This window comes from Pholcus phalangioides, unplaced genomic scaffold (assembly GCF_987345545.1).
Source record: "Pholcus phalangioides strain wild (caught in Gottingen) unplaced genomic scaffold, Ppha-v1.0 ptg000008l_1, whole genome shotgun sequence".
Classification (NCBI taxonomy): domain Eukaryota; kingdom Metazoa; phylum Arthropoda; class Arachnida; order Araneae; family Pholcidae; genus Pholcus; species Pholcus phalangioides.
In genome coordinates this window covers 2977282-2998777 of record NW_028301601.1, presented here as the reverse complement: position 1 = coordinate 2998777, position 21496 = coordinate 2977282, and the positions used below count along the sequence as shown (strand labels likewise).

Here is a 21496-nt window from a genome sequence, read left to right as displayed (position 1 = left end):
ACTCCGCTTAATAAGTCATATTTTTGCTCTCCCAAGAGTGACTCATTAACGAGGTTTGACTATATATATAGACACAATTATTTTTCCCCTCTTTCAATTCAGATTTGGCACCCCCTCCTAGAGTGGCACCCCATGTGGTCGCACAGCCAAAGAGCCATTTCTGCTGATTGGGCAGGAATGCTGCTGGATATTTAAAATTATCATCTCATTCCCATGGATGCCGTAAATGTACAAGGTTTAGGACTCCCTGATATGAGGTAAGAATTTGCTTACACAGCACATTCAACGAATACAGATAGTTTTCTAATGTGATTAAAAAATTCTATTATTTGCAAAATAATTACAAACATCTAAATCAATTATTTGTAATAAGCAAAGCAAGATTTAATAAAAAAATTTGACAATGCAGACTCAACATTAGTAAAATACACGACCAACAATAACTGCTGTGGTCGTGTCCACACATTATGTAATGTGTGAACAGGAAAGATTGTCTTGCAATTATAAGGTAATAACAGTGAGAAAGGAACATGTCTCGTGTAATGTAAAACATTTTGCACATGGATTCCATAATCAGAAGCTCTCAGATGCATTAATAATTTGCTATAACATTGATTTGCACGAGAAATTTGAAACAATTTTCTATAACATAATGAATAAAAAGTATTTTTTTCTTTTACTGCCTAATTTCACAAAGTTTAGAATTTTGGTGGTAGTGTAAGACTAGTGAAAACAACATTAAAAAAAAATTTAGTGCTGACGTTGCACTGTGTGTATGTCTTATGCTGATCTCCATACTCATCTTCCAGAGAAAATCCTTTTAAATAAGTTTCCCAAACTTTTTGTTCCATCACCCCCTTAAGAAATTTTATTACCTCATCCGTGCGCCCAGCTCAAGCCAACACATAGAATGTTTATACCCATAATAGACCCCCCCCCCCCGTAATACCAATAATAAATTCTATCACCCCGACCATTCCAAACATTACGGTATTGTCCACTTTGAGAAACACTATTTTAAACAAAACAAAGCAATGCTTGGAAAGTCAAATACCCGATTTTTTATGACATTGATCTGCTCAATCTGCTTTGATATTTGGTTAAGGCTGACAAAAGTGATAGTCGGAGAAGAGGAATTTTTTTTTTTAAGGGCTGTTTCCTTCCAAAAATATTTTTTGCAGTTTTATTCATGACCGTGGCATTACCTCACTCCTTGTTAGAAAGATATCATCTAAGCAATGTGATAAAAAAGCCGGGGAAGTAATTAGTTTTTATGCATCGTATTATGATTCCGCTTATCATCTTAACAGTTTAGTCATTTATTCAAGTTGAAAATTTGTATTTGTCTGTGAAGCCTTTGAAAACAAATGTGAAAAGCAATGGCATTGCACTTGTATCAAATAAAAATACACCAAAGTTCTAGGATCATAAATCACAGACACTTAATCCTTTTCAGACCTGCATGCACGTACTGCCGTACATGCCATTTGTATGTACCAGGCCTGAAAGGGTTATTGGAATCCTAATAAAACATCGTGCAAACTTTCAAACCATTTCGATAGATAGAGCTTTTTTAAACAGTTTCTGATAAGTCATAATTGCAAAATGGCCAAATAAATGTGAACCATACTAAAACAACATAAACAGGATTTGAATAGAATAAAACTCACAGCACAATTTAAAAAGAGATCTAAGACCAAAAATATCGAACAAAAAGAAGCTACGAGTATACAATATTGACAAAAAAATACTACATATAAGATCAAAATATAATTTCAAATAATAGCATCGAGAGTAAAAAAAAATACTTTCGAAGAAAATGAAAAAAATACTAAAAGCTAGAACACGTTACGATTAAAAACACATTAAATACAACAAAAGAATGAGATTCTCTATAACTCGTGGCAGCTGTAAGTTCGTGTTAGAGTTATAACACTAACAAAAAACTAACAAGGAAAAAATTATATTATATATATTATATACATATATTGCAAATCAATTGAAGGCATTCATGCAACGGTCCTAATATCGACAACCACAATCAACAAAATACCTGATGATGTACAAGGCAGTAGTTGATCAATAACATAGATGCCGAATACTACAAAGGAATAGCTGTAATTTTTTTTTATTCTTGAACATAATAGCACGTGTAGATCAAGTTTTATATCAAACGCTAATAGAAAATATATGAGACTAATATAATAGCCACTTGTTATAAAAACAAAGTTGTCAGTTGTAGGGCATTTTCAATATATCAAGCTTTTTCCCCCTCTGATTCCCTACATGTGCAATATAACATTGGATTACTGTATAACTAATCACTGATAAACCGAAGATGATAACATTTTTCTCAAAGTGTCCATGACAACTATCTGGGAAATTGCCAAACAATGTTCAATTGTCGCGCTGCACTGACACCATGCTTATAGACCTCAAAGCATGGGTTGAGACTTGACTATGTCACATTGGACGATTCTATTATTTTCTAGAAGAAGCCAAATGTGAAAGCTAAATTGCTGATGAGCAATTCTCAACAAGCAATCACTTCACCTAAAGAAAAGAATAGTCTGATGTGACATAATGTAGCTGTCTCATATTGCGCTAAGATGACTGTACCAGGTGATTTCAACAAAATAGACATAATTTAACCTATGCATTGGTTATTGCCGAGAGTGTGCATAATATATGACAATCAAGGCATGGAGAACCATTTCGTGAATGTAACTCAAAAATTATGTCTTTGGTCATCCCCACTAAAGATGATGCAATAATAATAATAAACACATCACATAATTACAGACTGAAAACTGATTCAGTCACGATTAACATAATAACATCCGATTTTCTTTTTGATCGCAAAACAAAAAAAATCCACATGTAACAAACACAAACGTGATATACAAACACATGTGATACCTTAACACACTTGTAAAACTGGGAAAGTTTTCCCATCCTCATAAAGAAAAAAATATCACCGCAGTTATATAACGCTCTCAAATATTAAAAACCTGATTTTCGGTTGTGTGTACAATGATGATCATAGAATTGATGATCAAAAGAAGGGAGGTCACATTAAGACCTTCAACAAATCCAAATGAATATTTCAAAAAACATAGAATGGAGAAGAGAAGATTTAAGAGAAGAAAAAGTAAGTTCAAATTTCTTATCTTCTTGGTGGGTTTGAACGAAAACAAAGAGAGGTACCGATTGTCTATGGCCCTTGCTGATCCTCGTCCACAGAGTCTTCAGACTCTTCAGATTCCGATTCATCAACAGGGAAGTCTAAACAGAGATATTCCTATGGAAGTGAAGAAAAAAATTAATTACACAAAATTAATACACGCTACAAATGGAAACATGATGAAAACGTTTTGGTGAGAAAGTAGGACTTTTAAAAAAGTTGGAATGTGAAATATCAATACGAATATTATGTGGCGACCAGGAAATCTAACCATTTCAAAATCTTAAGAAACAAAAAAATATATTTGTCAGTTTTTCTTGTTTTGGATCTGAGATTATAAAAAAATGTTTTAAAGATGGATTTTTTTTTTCTATGGGTAAATGGTGTTTAAACTGGAAATACATTTTTTTCAATTAAATTATCTCTTATCATAGGCATATATAGCGTGTATATTTTTAATTATTTTTTCAAAAGGGGATATTAATCAAAGTGCTCAAACTTGGAAAATGAAGAAAAGTGAATCTGTAATCTAGAACAGTGGTTCCCAACCCCTTTTCCTTCCAGCACCACTTAGAGCAATGTGACTTACCTTCCCGCACCCCTTTGGATAATAAGCTTTTCATCTGTTAGAAAAAATTCAGGGTTTTTTCAGTAGTTAATTACATTATTTATCCAATAATTAATTTCTATGAATTATTTCACTTATTATTTAATATCTTTTCTACTATGGCTAATATTTAATTGACTTTTTTTTTTAAATTAATTCAAAAATGAAACTAAAAATTTTTTTTTTGAAATCTGAAAAAAAAGATGTGTGTTAAATGTTATATGTATATATTTATTATTTATTTATAAACTCACACAACAGACATATGCCCAATTACAGTGGAGTGAAGAAAAAATTGAAGTTATCCATGATCTACATGAACAATTGACTCAGAAAAATCGTGAACTGGAGAAACTGGATACGGATATCAAGCTCGAGGTTGATGAAGTGTTTCATGATAGCGACAACAAAGTAAGAGTTGTCAATTTGAAATTACCAAATGCCAAAATCATGAAACGAAATGTGTGACAGATTAGTATTCTTCCTGTCCAGTAAGCATCATGTTATCATTGTGTTTATTCGACACCGCCGCTGTGGTGGTCGAGTGGTTATAGTGCCGGACTCGTGATGCGAGAATCCGGGTTCGAACCCCACAGTGGTGGTCGGCTGAAGTTGGTTTTCTGTGGTTCCCAACTTCAAGGCGCAAATGCGAGCCGATCTCCCCGTTAAAAAGTCTCGCCACAGAGAGCAACAGTCCTACAACGGTAAATCATTCAACCATAACACTTCACTCATAGTTAGTAAAACTGGGGGCAGATGACAGCACTACACATAACAAGCATTACACAGAAACAAACTTTACGTCAGGTTGCACTACACGTACACGCACATTCCCGCATGTACCGATTCGTTGGGGGGTTCCGCGGGGGGGGGGATGTGGTGTAGCAGTAGTAGGTAGGGGCTCGGGGATCCATGATGTTCTTAAGTCAGCCACCTCGTTGGGCAATTTGCCTGTTGTGGCGTTGTATTTGTATTTGTATTTGTATTTGAAAGATTCATTGAATAGTTCAGCACTTACAGATTCCAGCCGCAAAAACTAAAAATTAATCTTTCTTTGACACTTGACTGAATTTTTTTATATTTTTCCTGAGTCATGTGTTCACAACACTATCAAATGTTCCTGAATGTTCTTGCAATCTGAAATTGCAACCAAATTTTTTTGAAAAGCAGACTTTTCTAGGGGAGAAATCAGTGCAACAAAATGCAATTACAAGATTACAAAAATGCTTTCTGTGATCACAGTGCTGAGCAGAGCGGGAATTATAGGGAGGCAAAAAAGGCAACTGCCCAGATGGAAAATTTGATCGGGGGGGGGGGGGGGAGAGAGAGAGATTTTAGGTGGGAAAAAAAACACTGTTAATAAATCATCAAATTTTACAGCGGTAGGAGCAGCAAAATCATGTGATTCCCCCCCCAGGTGCTGAGGTTTATATGAGCATAGATTACAATGTATAAACTGACATGACAGATATTGACACCCTCATTGAAAATTTTAGAGAAATTCAAAAAGAACGTAAATAACGTTGTCAATCAAGAGAACAGTGTGGGATGAAGTTTTATACACATGCTGTGAAAACCTAATTTTACACACATTATGTCAATTGAACCTTTATCAAGCGGAAACTTGCATTGAGTGAAAAAAAATCTTGGTCCCTTGCGATTCTGTTGAAGACAGGTTTTACTGTAATAGGAAATTTAATGAACCATATTTCAAATCCAACAAAAGAAAAAGTAACATATATCATAAGAACTTCTGCAGTAAAAGAAGAAAAATAATTTGAAATGACTCTTTCTTTACCTCTTCAGAGGCATTAGCGATCAATCTGTCCAGTTCACGGACAAGGCAAGAGAAAGTTGGGCGGTCTGATTTACATGCTTTCCAACATGCTTGCATCATCATGTAGCTGCAATGAAAAAAAATCAGAAATGATACACATCAAAATATTAATTTCGTACAATCTAACAAACCTTAATTCAACAATCTCATCAATTCAATGAATATAAGAGTTGTCTGATCTGTTAAATCTGGATTCAACTGTAATAGGCATTTCGGCCACATGAAGCACAACACTTACGAAACCTGTTGTATACTACAACCCTCCATTCATTATCTCAAATTAAGAAAATTGGGCTAAAAGAAATCACTATTATACAGTATGACTTTCAGTATACCTCCAGTGACTTTTAACATCACCCTACTTAATAACGTTAGATACCAAAGTTTCTTGCCAGAGTAATTACCAAATGGGGCTCACTCGTTATTAAGTTACCCTGCCTATAAAATATTTTCATACAGGTCCCAGACATGACATTATACAGAGGCCTGACTGTATCTGTTACCAATTTTATTCTTGCTTATTCTGCAATTCTAGAATGCCTACTTCAAAATTTTAACTGTGTGTAATAGAATATAGAATATCAGAAATTATAATATATTGCAAGATATTTCATGATTGCAACCATTTCTGAATAACAATCAGTTTTCTGCATATCTTTTATAAGCAAGTGGAGAGGACATGCTTTTCTCTTTTATTTGGGTCCTACAGAAACAACTCCTCGTGTTCCACAGAGTATGCCATGAATACAGGACATGTTTCTCTACAAATAGGCTATTGGTCATAGTAGTTAAGCTCAAGTTAAGAAAAATAATTATTCTCAGACGTATTTTAATTATGAATCTGATTCAGACGTTATCATTCAAATGTCTAATTGACAGTTTAATCCTCTTAGGACCCTTACCCCCCCCCCCTTTCAGTACAGTAGACTCTTGATAATGTGGTCCTGCGCTAATCTAGCCTGCCCAGTAATCCATTGTTTTTAGGCAGGCTTTCTTCGGGCATTAGAGATATATATAAGTTTATATTAATTAAATGGGTTTTTTCAATTGACTTCCAGTAATCCAGCACACCCGCCTGATATGCGCCGGACTAGTCAGAGTGTACTGCCATGTTTCCCAATGTGGGGCCCATTCCCCATAGGGGGAGCAATGTGATTTTTAAGGAGGAATTATTGGTTTTTTAGTGGCACCAATCGAGATTTACGAAAATTCCTATTTAATGAAAAATAATTTCTCAAAATTAATGAAAAAATAATTTCTCAAAATTAATGAAAAAATAATTTCTCAAAATTAATGAAAAAATAATTTCTCAAAATTAATGAAAAATGCATTCAGGGAAAATAATTTCAGAATTAATGAAAAATCATATTTAATAAAAAAAAATACTTTCAGAATATTAATGAAAATTCATAATTTTTGTATTAATTTTATTTTATTTTTACTAATTAATTTTAACCACTAATCTCGGACTAAATAAAATTATTCAATAATGTAGGTCTCCCGATTTGTCCTGAAGCTCAATCACCTTGTTGGATCCACCCATGAAGAAGCCACTGTGTGAATCAAGATGCTACATTATGACTTGTTGGCCATTGGCCATCATGGGAATTTTATTTTAGGGCAGCACACTGTCTCAAAAGTTGAAAATAAAAATCCCTGCTTTAGACCGGGTTAACTGTCTTTTTGATTCCTCCATGTGTGAATAGAAGAATCCTTTCAAATAATAAGAACTACAGTAAATTTCTCCTTTAATGGACACTCTCCCTTTAGTGGACACCTCCCGATGACACTTTTTTTTAACTACGTCGACTGGCCTCAATGTATGAAATGATTTTGATATACATTGAGGGACAGGCCTCCTTAGCAAGCAAAGCATTTGGTACCATGGGTATCTGTTATCAAGAGGTGCTGTATACGTCACAGATATATATATATATATTTTTATTTCACAATAACATTCTCATTTCTTTTTCTTTTGGTATACTGTGTATATAATATGGCAAGTGTAAGATAACAGATAAGATGGCATGGGGGGGGGGGGGGCTCAATTGCTTTTAAAACATACCTCCATCCTAATGTGTGTACATTCATCTTAACTAAACCCCCTAACTTCTCCAACTCCCAACCCCATCTCGTCTGTAATCACCACAAAATTTGTTAATCACGACAGTACCCAATTGTCTGGGGAAAATATGTTGTAAAAATTTTGTATGTTTTTTTTTTTACACAAAATAAAGTGCTCCAGACTCTGCCACAAAGCTGGGCTGGAAGAGATCTCGGCAACGGGATAAGTCCAGTGGCAAAGTTCTGGCATTCATTCATTCATGTATACGTCACAGAAAAAGACAGGGCATAAGTAGGACCTAGTTCTTTTTGGGAAAGGTGGGCAGAAACACAGATTAATTTGAGGTTTGAAGTGGAGCACAGAGAATCTCTCCAAAGAAATTTTGAATTTTTGACCTTCACATTTTTTACCTTTCACGTTTCAATTTCACAGAAATTGATTGAAACAGCATTTAAAGAATTTCCCTTCACTATTAACTTCTTTAAAGTTTTTCCTAAATTTCCAATATTCTTGTCCATCTACTTCCCCAAACTTCCACATGTCTCACTTAACCCTCTAAGCAGTTTCTCAATTTTTCCTGATCCGTATTATAACTGCTACATTGGAAATAAAAGCGTGGTAAGAATCCAAGATATTTCGGGGTGACCGAAATAAAGCAGATCAAGTTTGACGAGATATCTAAGGATTGCCACTGTAAGGGTTAAAAGTGGGAAGGCATCAGGATTTTACAAGATGCTTAGGTGGAGGCATCACACAAAAAAAGGTTGGGGGGGGGGGACCACTGGTCTACTGTAATGAGAAAATGTTCATAGAATTTTTTTAAAATCAAATTCACACTTTAAACAACATTTAAAACCGGATACAACTTAATGCTTATAGTATTTGTTTGACCACAAGCAGATCCAGCTGTTCCCTCTCCACCACTCTTCCCCACTCCACCTTCTGATATGAAGAGCAAAAAACTTATTATCAGCTAATGAGCTGAGGAATCGCATGATTTGCCATGGCGAAATTCCTGTGGGCACCGAAAACAAGTTAATGAACTGGCATAGAGGTCTTATCATGGTTCGTACTCTTCCAACGAAAAAAAATTCAAGGACTATTCAAGCACTTTTCAAGGTAAAACTTAAAAATTCAAGGACTTTTTTTTTACAAAAGCATATTTTTCACATGAATAGGTGCATATTTAATTTTGATTAAAACTTTCAGAGATTACATTTCTACCTACTTTATTTCACATCATCTGTAATGAATAAAGGAGGCCACATACATATATATATCATACAAAACATATGACACATTGAATAACACAGTTCGTGCCTGTCAATTTCCTCATTGAAACGTAGTTTAGTCTCTAAATATTGCAATTAATTTCCTTTTAAAGACTAAAAAAAGAACTCTTCTAAAGATAGAAAAAGATTAAATTATTTCTTTCATTAATTCTGAATTTATTTCTTTCATAAATGCTGGAATAATTTCTTTCATCAATTCTGGAATTTTACTTTCATCAATTCTGGAATTATTTTTCATTACTTTTGGAATAATTGCTTTCATCAATTCTGGATTTGTTTCTTTCGCTAATGCTGAAATTCTTTCTTTCATTAATGCTGAATTCTTTTATTGATTCTAAAATTATTTCATTAATTCTGGAATTATAGCTTTATTAATTTTGGAATTATCTCTTTTATCAATGCTGAAATTGTCTTTCATTAATTTTGGAATTACCTTTCATTGATTCTGTAATTTTTTCTTTCATTAATTCTGTCATTTTTTCTTTCATTAATTCTGTAATTTTTTCTTTCATTAATTCTGTAATTTTTTCTTTCATTATTTCTGGAATCATATCATCGATACTGAAATTATTTCTTTCATTTATTGTTTTAAACAACTATGGATGCCATTAGAAAATAACGGAGATGCGCCGACATTCAACGCGTCACGATCTTCCAAGTAATGATGTAGACCACTGACGTCATACCAGCGGCCGGTACTAGAACGTGGGGGGGGGGGGGGCAACTGCCCCGGGTGGCAATTTTTAGGTGAACACCGTTATAAAATTATCGAATTCCGAATTGGTGGGGGCGGCAAGACAATACAAAAATCATAGTTATGGCCCTGCGTCATACTCCCTCCAGTAATATAAGCTCAATGGATTTCAGCGCCGATTCACCCATTGAAGTACAGCTTGCATTTGGCGACATTTTTGTCTGGCACACTCAGCAACCAATCTTGATAGAAGGGATTTTTCAGCCACACAAGTAATTAAAAGTACACACACTTGTTGCTCTTTTTTTGTTTTCTTTCTTTAAAGAACCTTATACAACCTTAGACAGCATGGGCGGAGATACGGGGGGGGGATGTGAAGTTGACTGATCTAATGTATATATGCATATATGAATTGACATCATCATCGTGCCCCCCCCCCGACTTCCAAGTCAATCTCCGCCTATGGTTGACAGTAATCAGAGGAAGCTTCGCTCAGTTACGGACCGAAAGGCTGAAATTATTTCGGCAAAAATTATGAAACTTTTTTTCTAAGATATTGATTTCTCAAGTCCTCCAGAAAAAATACCTAGTACAAAAGTTTAATGACTTCCGACTCCAAATACGTCTACATACGATCACAGGATACATGCTACCATAAAGCCGGGTTTTCCTAGAAGTGAGTTGTTGGGGGCCAGAGCGTGCCGACTGAGCTGAAGAAAAAAAACAACGATCGAAAGTTCATTTTGAACTCTAGCTTTTATTCCATAAAAGTTGCAAGGGAAAAAAAACAAGATCATTTACGATCATAAAAGAAATAAATAAATAAAACGGCCGACAAATAACAACCGGCAATCTCAGGGAGAAAAAAAACAATCCCGACATAGACGCGGAAAAAAAACCAGCCTACAGTACAAATCCGAGCTTCCGTGAGGGTGAGAGCATGCCGCCAGCGATTTACATATTGCGTCGGGCCGAGCGGTTCCACGTGCACAAAGAATAAAAAGGGAAAAAACATTCCAACATAGGTTTTTGGCGCCGCATGAACCGAACTGGATCATTTCGCGTCGACAGAAATGTTTTACATAATCACACTACGCGTTTGTGTATCCCTACCGTGGCGCATCAGCTCACGGCCCTGCTATCAGCTACTCTGTCATCTGCATGCTCCGGTTTGAAGGGAAGCATCGAGCTCGATGAATGGAAGTGAAAGAAAACAAAAATGAAGAGAAGATCGGTAAAACGAGTGGCGCACCACGCATTTGACTCCTCCAGAAACAGTCGGCCAATCATGCCCGACGTAAAACACTGCCGTGTGAGGCTTGTTGCGCTCTCTAGGAAAACAGTCGAACTTGTTTTCTTATTATTGGTGAGTGGACGGCGTGTCACGCTGGACGATTCACTTTGTACGCGGCACAAAAAAACTGCTCCTACGAAAACCTGGCTTAATAATAATAGGGGAAAAACGTGCTTTAAATCCAATTATCCAGGGTTATTGGCTGCTAAGGCTTTTTCCCTGTGCTTTGCTCTTTTTTAAGGACGTCACTTACAAAGTAAAACAAAAAGTGGCGAAAACTATTTCGGAAAACACAAATTTTTCAAGGACTCTCACAGAATTCTTTAAAAAAAATTCTTTTTCAAGGACTCTTATTTATTTTCAAGGACTTTCAAGGCCTTGAAAATGAACTTTTTTTTTCAAGGACTTTTCAAGGTTTTCAAGGACCGTATGAACCATGCTTATGAGCTTGGCAAGTTAGCATATGATTGATAAGTTTTCGCTGATGCAGTTTATACCAAACACACTAGAGATATCTCTACTGTAGTGATGGGATACTGTAGTAGCTGGATTAATTCGCTGTTGTGGACAAAAGTCGAATTCAAAAGATTTTGAATTCGACTCTTGTCCACAACAGCAAATAAATCCCGCTATAAGGAGTATTTCACAATATTTTTCACTATTTCTGCTACTGATGAAGGAACTTCATATACTTCCAAAAACGAGTATAGCCGTGGTTCCTTTTTACAATTTTGGGTCAACTAACGTCGGTCGTTCAATTGTATTATCTAACCCAAAAGCAAATTCATTTCTAACATTGGGGATATTGCATGCTTTTCTTTGGAAAAAGTTTGAACAAAAATATTCGATTATTGATTAGTTATTTTTTCATTGCATCATCAACAGTGTCATAATATCAGTCAATCAAAACAACAGGGAATATTTAAAAAACTGGAAAAAAAAATGTTCAGCGGAGCACATACATAACCAAAGGACAGTCTCTCGGTTTCTCCATCCTATGTCCAGCTTTCAGCAGATAATACAGCTTTTCTGGTGGAACGGATGGATATGGTGAGCCGCCAAGGGTCATTATCTCCCATAACAAAACACCAAATGACCACCTGATAAGGAAAAAAATCTTATTTCTATGTAATGCAGCTATTTATATAAAACTAACATTATTACAATAGAACCTCTCATAATGGACACTCCCCATTAGCAGACACCTCACATTATCATGGACCCTTTTTCTTTTTTAATTAACCCCCTCGACTCCCACAACGTACATCCTTTCATTTACATATTTAATGAACATGCTCCACAAGTTGTTACTTTAATAGTAATGCCCGAGTGTTTAAACCAGCCTGATATATAGCCACACACCTGTGAAATAAAGCCTAAGAGTCAAGCAGTTAATTCAATGGGGCTAGATGCATTTTACTACTTATTAATAGACACCCCCATAAACACACTTACAGAATAGTCTGTTCCCAAGGGAGTTCATTATTGAGAGGTTCCACTGTAGTATTAAATTAGTTTTGATATCGCACAGTCAATACAATTTCATTACTTCCTCGTAACTCATTAATGGCAGGTAATATATCACTATGAGAAGGGCAGAAAAGAAAATTAAAGCATTTATTGAAAGCAGGAATAAGTTAGGGAAGTTTACACAATCTAAAGTAGTAAACATTTGGATGAATCAAACTTGCAGATCTCATTGCTGAACCTTAAAGAGTTAATACAGAAATTTCAACTAACACTCTATAGCAATGGATATTGGCGAATCTCAAGCACCAGGTCTCGTCATGGCTAATAAAATTTTACTACAATTATTTAAACTGGAGTCAGGGAGAAATTTTGTCTTAGAAACTTATGTGGTTATGTTAGTCAAAACAGAAAAAAGGTCCTCAGAAAAACAGTAAACATTTCTTTTTTACAGTTTTTCTCAGGAAAAAAAATACACTTGGCTCCTAAAAGAATCTGGCTGGTGTCTAATTTTCTTTTTTAATTTATCAAGCCCTGATCTATACAACTGCTTCAACCCTTAAATGTGCAAATATATTTTTTTCCGGGTCCCCATTTTTCTTATGTTATGCAAATTTCTGTTACTACACATATTGTTTTATAAAATTGGTCAAGGAAGTGGGGAGGAGGGTACTACATTATGATGGTGCATAAAATTACCACACATACTCATATACAAATACAATGCCACAACAGGCAAAATGCCCAACGAGGTGGCTCATGTATAAGTAAATTTTTTTTTTGTTTGTTCAAAATTTTAAGATAGAATCGGCTTATACATGGGTCAGTTTTTAATGAGAGAATGCAACCAGCGTTTTACCAATACCTCCACCCTATAGGAGAGGTACACTAATTCTGACCTACTCCAACTGGTCCACAAAGACGAAACCATCTTTACAGTATCATGCAGGCCGGAGCTGAGCAAAGCAGTGAGACTCATTAAAAGTTCAACAAAGCAGTAAGGGGTCATTCAAGTATTACATCAGCATTGGGGGGAGGGGGGTTCGGATTTGATGACAAGGGGGGAAGAGGGTTTGAAGGTTGCTTATGTCATCAACCACCCTTTTTGAAGATATGAAATATTCTAAGCTGCTGACGAAATTTTGCTGACAAGGAGGGGGGGGGGAGGGGGGGTCAAAAATGGCTAAAAATCTGCTTACGTAATACTTGAACCTTAACTGCTATGCAAGAGCATCTTCCCCCCCCCCCCATAACTTTGCATGAAAGGCATTTATAAAAGTACCACTCCAAACAGCATGATTATTGCACAAGTTTGTATCTTGCAAACAGTAGCCATCTCACATATCCAGCCAATAGACTGAAGTGTTACACCCATGCCTTTTCTTGCAAACATAGTAGTCTTTGACACAATAGAAAAAAATGTATCATTTCAACTGTCTCATAAAGTGATTTTCGAATAAATTGTGTGTGTGTGTGTGGGGGGGGGGGGTAGAGGAATGGTTTTAATATTTTGTTTACTTTTTATTATAACTTTTATTTTAGAAATTTTACTCATTTTTCTCTAAAATGATTGTAATTTTTAGAGGGGGGGGGTCGATTTGTATACATATTACAAAATTTTCTGTCATTTTGGTGTTTGATTGTCCTGTAAAGAGGGGGGAGAATTGGTGTATACTTGAGTATATATGCTATTTTATCATGACCATTTTTTTAGACACCTCTGAAATTTAGTGTATCTTATCAGTGACTATGTGAAGCTGCTCCTTCTGAGATGGACATGGCGTTTTTGGAGGAAAGTATCCAAGTAAGATGCAAATATGGTATTTCAGTCATCTGCATACCCTCGACATGAATAGCACCTACCCAAAGTATAATGGGAAGAATGAAAACACAAAAAATATAACAATGGCAATAGACACAGTATATAAATGAAATCCGAAGTACAAGGTAGTAGCACAAAACGATGAACCTCTTTGCTAATTATACGAAGTACAGATGACACTGGGCATCAAGCGAAGATAATTGGAAAAGTCACATTTCTCTGTGGGGGAATAAAATCTTCGATCTTGCACTTCCCGGGCTCAAGTCCAGCATTAAGCTGCAGAGGACAGATATTTTCTTTCCTAAGAACACTGTTAGGAGGCTGTCTATTGTGCAGTTCTATTCAGCCCAAAGGAACACAGTTGTTCTTAGGAAAAAAAATGTATATCCTCTGTAGCTTAATGGTTGAGCACACGCTTGGAAATGCAAGGATGGTGGTTCAATTTCCCACAGGGTAATATGACTTTTCTTTCCATTTATCTTCGCTTGGTATCAAGTCATCTGTGCATCGCATAAGGCAGTGTTTTAAACCATTTTTTGGCCCCTGCCTCCCACTTTTTGGTCCTATTTTCTTCTTGTGCCCCATCTTATCCAGGACCCCCCATCCTCATCCAGGAGTGAGGAATACTAATACTAAAATTTACTAATTGAGTTGACTTAGTCAAAACTTGATTTATAATAAACAAAAATTTTAAAAATAAGATCAATCTCTGGAATCCTGGGCCAGGCATGGGTCAAAAGACGGGGGTGATCATTCCTCTCAAAAGCTAAATTATATGAGGGAAAATATATGTGTATAAAATATGGGATAATCAAACAAACCTACACAATGAATTGGCCCTTCAGACACATCATCCTGGGTCCAAGGTTACCCTGGGCCAGAATTCAGTGAGCTGGCTTCTTGTGGGCGTTTTATGCTTGCCCATCTCAACATCATGAGTCACTGGGCAAAGCGATGTTCTGTTGCTCCATACTTAGCTGGAAGTAACAGCTTTCATATTTACATACTTGCAATATCTAAAATCATAGTACCAAATCTCATCAAGCAGGTTCCTATGTATATGAGATCATGGAGCCCATGGGTTAAGATGTCCCTGGTTCTATGGACAGCTCTTCTGTATTCTAAAATTGATCACATTTTTTGCACACCATATTTCACTTGAAAGCTTTATTTCTTCATGGGCCCTCAATAGCCCTCCTTCACCACTTGTTATGGTTGTTATGGCTCCCCATTCAGCTGATTTTCACCCGCGGTCCCCCTAGAATATCTCAGGACAGCAAGGGGGTTATACGACCCCAGGTATGGTATAAGGCATGGCAAAATAAAGTCAATTGAGAATTTAAAAATCATTGCAAGAACTCATATTAATTTTTTTGCAGTTATCGGCAAGAAAAGCTCTCACACATACAAAACATTGTAATAGGGAAATATTTGATGTGATCGCAATAAAAATAAAAAATAGAAAAACATACACGTCGCTTTGAGTAGTGAAAACTCTATCAGAAAGTGCTTCAATTGCCATCCATTTTACCGGCAGCAAACCCTGAAAACCATAACAAGATATACACACTTCGAAAAAAATTTTAAATTCACATGCCAAGTCAAAATTGAATCAAATGAAATATGGCATGCATCCAATTCCCAACATAAAAAACACAAGAAAATTACAAAAGTTATCAATAAATATATAATAAAAGTGGGCATTAGAGAATCCAATCATGTGTTTGGGGGTATAATCCAACCACATTATGAAATTAACAACAAGGACTGATTTAAAATGAGGTGACAAACACTGTTCCTTAACTCAATAAAATGTTGGGAAACATGATCATGATATCCACAATGTATCAGATTTTATATACAGTAAAACTTCAATAAGCAGTCACAAATTTTCTGGAAATTGTGATGGCTAAAGCGGAGTGCCACGAGTTTCAAGTGTAATAGTGTAAAAATCGTACAAATGTAAAATGACATTTATCAACATGCAAATTGAAATTTTAATAATAACAAATTTATAGATTTCAAAGAAAAAAAAACAGAACTTTGGCCTTTTTATTGAGTTTTCAGTATTAACTTATTATGGTTGAATACACAGGTACACTGACAATTCACACCAATTTTGTTTCAATTTGGTATAACAGTGGCATCCTGTATTCAAAGCAAATACTTTTCAAGAAATAAATCCTGAATATAGAATATGAGACTAGTGATTATATATGTATAATCTTGAATTATCATGAGTTTAAACATAGGCATTCTTCGTTAAGGAAAGTAAAATCGTATGCTGTTTCCCATCTTTAAAAAACATGACGCAATGCTAGCCATTGTCAATTACTCAAGTGGGGCAGTGGTAAAATGATCATCTACCACCATGAAGTTTGTAAGTTTAATCCTGGGGAAGGACATAAACAAGTTCTTTCTCTACCAAAATTGAGGCGACCACCGATAGACGGAGTCTTAATTTTCAACTGAACTCAATTGGTAGTAAATTGCTGTATGGTGATATGACCGGAGTTGGGGTGCAGTAAAGTAGAAGCCATCGTCAATCAGCATAAATTTGTCAATCATTTCCAAATGGAAGGTCAAATTACCCATCATTCCTACACCCAAATCAAATCATGCCAAAAAAATGAATTAATGCAGACTGAAGGGGACATGTGGTCATGCCATACACAAGTTCTCCTGGATTCTCTGATGTCGACAGGCTTAACTGATGCTGAATGTTTAGTGAATTTATGTCCTTTCCCAGATAAAATGAAACATTTCTGATCTGACAATGGTGACAGTTCAAATTATGCTTCGGATGTCATTTTGGGACAAAAAACTAAAAAAAGAGGTTTTTTAGGAGTAAATTCTCTATGAATTTTTTTCCCTTAAAGTAGACATTTTTTGCAATTAGTCAAAATTCTGGGTACATAAGAATTCTTGCTGAGGCCAGGAAGAACTTCGCCTCCTAAAAATCTGGGGGCCTTCTATTTTTTTTTAATGCATGTTATCTATTTCTTAAGATTGATAGATTTTACTCTACTAAGCAAAACAGTTCAATAATTAGTACATACATTTTTCTTTTTCCTATAATAGTAGGTTTCATGAACATCCCTAGCGAAACCAAAGTCAGCAATTTTTACTTGGAGGTCCTCCATGAGAAGAACATTTCGGGCTGCCAAATCCCTATGAATACACTGGGAGAAAAATGATAACTTTGAAATAACATATAATAATGAAAATACATAAATCACAAAACAGTAAATATATACACTATCTACCAATAAGTATTTGGACACCTGTGATAGAAAAGAAAAACTAACTTTATTCAAAATCAATAGTTGGTAGAGCCTCCACGAGAGGCAATTACAGCGTGAACCCTCCGGGGCATACTTTCCACAAGTCCTTGTGTGACGGCTAGTGGTATTTTCTTCCACTCGGCTTGGAGAAGACATGTCAGTTCCTTCACCGATTTTGGACGGGTAGGGCACCCCTTAATTCGGCGATCCAACTCGTCCCAGAGGTTCTCGATAGGGTTCAGGTCTGGGCTCTGGGCAGGCCAGTCCATTCGATGAACCCCATTGGCACCATACCAAGCCTTGGTTAACCTCACAGTATGACAGCTGGCATTGTCGTCCTGGAAGTAACAGGGGTCCACCCCGTAAAACTGCCACAACGTAGGAAGCACATTGTCATCCAAAATAGTGCAGTAGGCATCGGCGTTGAGCTTACCATGAATGGGGACCAAGGGTCCCAGTCCATACCAGGAGAAACACCCCCGAGACCATAATTCCACCTCCGCCGAACTTGACTGTTGGCACAATGCATTCTGGCAGGAGACGTTCTCCAGGCAGACGCCAGACTCAGACCCTGCCATCCGAACGGTAGAGGGTGAACCTTGATTCGTCGCTCCAAAGAACCCGTTTCCACTGATCTACGGTAATTTCGATGTGCTTTGCTCCACATTAACCGAGCAACGCGGTTGGACTTTGTGATCAAAGGCTTATGGGCAGCAGCACGACCATGAAAACCAATCAGATGTGCTTCCTTACAGACGGTATTCATTGAAACAATACTCTCGGATGCCTGTTGAAACTCCTCGCGGATGAGGGCCATCGGTTGGGTGTGATTCTTCCGAATTTCTCTGGACAGCACCCGTCTGTCTCTATCTCCCAGTTTCGTTGGTCTGGCGACTCGGGGCAAATTCCGACAATCACAGCTCACCTTCTACTTCTTAATCACATAGGCCACTGTCGATTTTGGGTACTTCAGCTCGCTAGATATGTCCCTTAAGGATCGGTCATTTTTGTGATACCCGATAATTATACCTTTCTCGAAATCAGAGAGCTCCGAACAGCGCGGCATCTTGCATGCGACTAATGCCGATGTTGTTTCCTACACGATATATACCGGCGGAGGGCGTGACGTATCTCAGGACTGCAGATATCGTCATTTGCATAGGTGTCCAAATACTTATTGGTAGATAGTGTATAATCTTAGCTTGGACATTATAAGAATTCACATAAATATATACTGTTGTAATGTTAGTCAACTTTTTCCCAACCCATGCCAATACCAAGTACATCTTATGTCTACCGTTCTTCAACATATAAATTTTTGAGTAGAGCCACTCTTTTTTTTTTCTCATCTCATTTATGACAGATATTAAAGTGAAGAACTGGATTCAATGTAGAAATGATTTTTTGAAGAAAAAATTACTGGCCTTTGTGGAGAAACCACAGTCTCCTTGCACTCATCGGCAATCTAGGAAAGTACACTAACCACTACATATAACTACCGATCTTACCCTTCTTTGAATCGTATATGTTACAGTACGTGATAAATCAGTAACTATGCATAATTTCAGGTTATTATGCATAAATACTAATCATCTTGGTAAGTTTGATAAATTTTATTGCATTTGTCCTTTTTACTGCCTGGTTATGCATAATTCCCAAATGAAGTTGATAAATTTGATGATAAATATGGAAGAAATTTCTGGCTTCCTGGAAGGATTTGGTGTTCTCTTGACTCAGCTAACAGCTTGTAAAGACATAGGCCACCTAATGACAACGATGTCACTCTGACTGATATGCAGAGTGTCATGCTTCGTGCTATATGTAGAATAAATAAATACAATGTACCAATGAATTTTTCTTCCAAAATCTCATTTATGGTTTCCGGACATAATAAAGAAATCTCTCAATGCTGCATAAAATCCCACTTCTCTGGAAAAAAGTTTCATGAACTCTTCTTTTTTTTCTTCTTTTTGACACCTTGAATCCTGTGCTACAGCTTTTCTTACTATCAAATAACTAAAATATATTGGGAGATTTTTCTGGATGTTATGCCGATACGAACCAGTAAAATTGCCAGCCGTTTTTAGTTTACTAAAGTTACTAGCTGAGAAAACAACATCTTTCTACAGGGTGGATACTAATGACCGCTTAATAATTACATACGTGATTCCTTGTGAAAAATTCATATGTGTATCAGTTGCTTCATTTGACCAATAACTATGGTGTTAAATGCTTTAAAAATTGATTATGTCACTTCATAACTCTGCCAAATTCACTAACTTGACGTTTTTGAGCACTGATAACTATCAACCCTAGAAAAATTGAGAAAGCATACCAGTTTTATTTCCTTGTGTGTGTGCACTTTTCAAATTTTTACGCAGTGGTTATGCCACTTTGTAAATGTTATACTACTGGTTTACACTTCACTCATAGTTTGAAAATAGGAGGCAGATGGCAGCACTATAACAAGCATTACACAGAAACAAGCTTCACATTAGGCTCGCAACACGGACACGCACATTCCAACACGTACAAATTTGTTAGAAGTTTGCAGAGGAATATGGACGAGGTGCATGTATGGTTTAGTAGTGGTTATACCCAAAAATGGAAATGTTTTTGCTTTGATAAAAGTTACACAACGTTTTATTTGTCTCATTTAAATGAATAAAGTATTGCTAATAATTTTGAGTTTTTTTCCAGTTTCCAATTCACAAGTTTTCGAAGAATTATATAGTGCACCATACAGTTTTGATTGTAATCCTGCAACACAATTAACTTGATTAACACAATAAGCTTGTTCAATGTAATTGATCACAATTACAAATTATCATGATGAAGTCTAACAAATACAGTTTAAATTTTTTACACCTCATTTTCGTTACAAGTGCAGAGGCATACACTTGGAGGGGTGCTCAGGGAGCCTGTGTCCCCTCCCAAGCTGACCGGAAATTAGAAGGAAAAAAATATATGCATCAAAATAAAATACCCTTCATATGTTAAATTAGTCAATTTCTGTTAATTTAAATGTTTTTTCAAAGGGTGGCGAGTCAATTTCTTGTGAAGAAACTTTTTGTGCCCCTCCAAAGGTTGATCATACATATGCTCTTGTATGAGTGTGTGTATGAAACAATATTCATAACCATATCTAGAAGAACAAACAGTAAAGAGATGACTTTCATTTTGAAAATTGAGAGCTCAAAATGAAAGTCATTTAAATATAAACATATTAACTAAACTAAAATATAGTTGATTTGCATTGTTGCAAACGGTTTCAGGGTTTGGCAGTCTGGAAAAAAAATTTAACAGCAAACTTTACAAAGAGTACCTTGAAAACTGATATGCCAAAATTTTCCAATTAAATTAAACTGAAAGTTTAAAAAAATTACTCTTTCTTATGCGGGTTTCAGAGCAATTGCTCTGAACAGACAACAGAAATCAGCAAGACCAGATTTTCCAATTTAAAACAAGAATGAATCATAAAAAAATCTTTGAAACAAAAAATTCCCTAAAATGTAGAACCAACAACTCACCTGCCGAGATGCCAGATAATTCATACCATTTGCAACTTGGTATGCAAACAACAATAGTTGCTTTTCTGTAAGAAGTTTTCCTTCCATACCCCTTGGTATTTCATACCCACATGATGGTCGTCTGGCACGAAGGAAATCTCTCAGATTGCCATTAGGAGCATATTCAACAATAACAAACAAAGGGCCTTTAGAAATAGAAAATATTATTGTTCAGATCATACTGTAAACCAATAAAATCATATTCAGAGAATTCGTAGCTAATAAAATTTAAAAAAATAATGAGATAAGCAATCGTTTTTCAATAAATCTTTATAAATTTGATTTCATTTCCTGTTGTGGTGCATATTACATCATAATAGGTGCCAATTCCCAGACATGAAAAATCTGTAGTTTGTCACTTGGAGAAAAATATTTTTCTGC

The 21496-nt window shown here is 36.0% G+C and overlaps 1 protein-coding gene across 1 annotated transcript in view; it reads right to left on the bottom strand.

Annotated features, from left to right (window-relative positions):
• Window positions 1-2136: 2136 nt before the first annotated feature.
• Window positions 2137-21496, bottom strand: part of LOC149083495 (fibroblast growth factor receptor 2-like) — a 50361-nt gene continuing 31001 nt past the window's right edge. The window contains exons 11-16 of the mRNA XM_089234017.1: window positions 21077-21261; window positions 17322-17444; window positions 15735-15805; window positions 11936-12073; window positions 5590-5695; window positions 2137-3301 (exon numbers count right to left, since the gene is read on the bottom strand). Coding sequence (XP_089090143.1) covers window positions 3215-3301; window positions 5590-5695; window positions 11936-12073; window positions 15735-15805; window positions 17322-17444; window positions 21077-21261 — 710 coding nt within the window. The 3' untranslated portion in view covers window positions 2137-3214. The remainder of the gene's footprint in view (window positions 3302-5589; window positions 5696-11935; window positions 12074-15734; window positions 15806-17321; window positions 17445-21076; window positions 21262-21496) is intronic.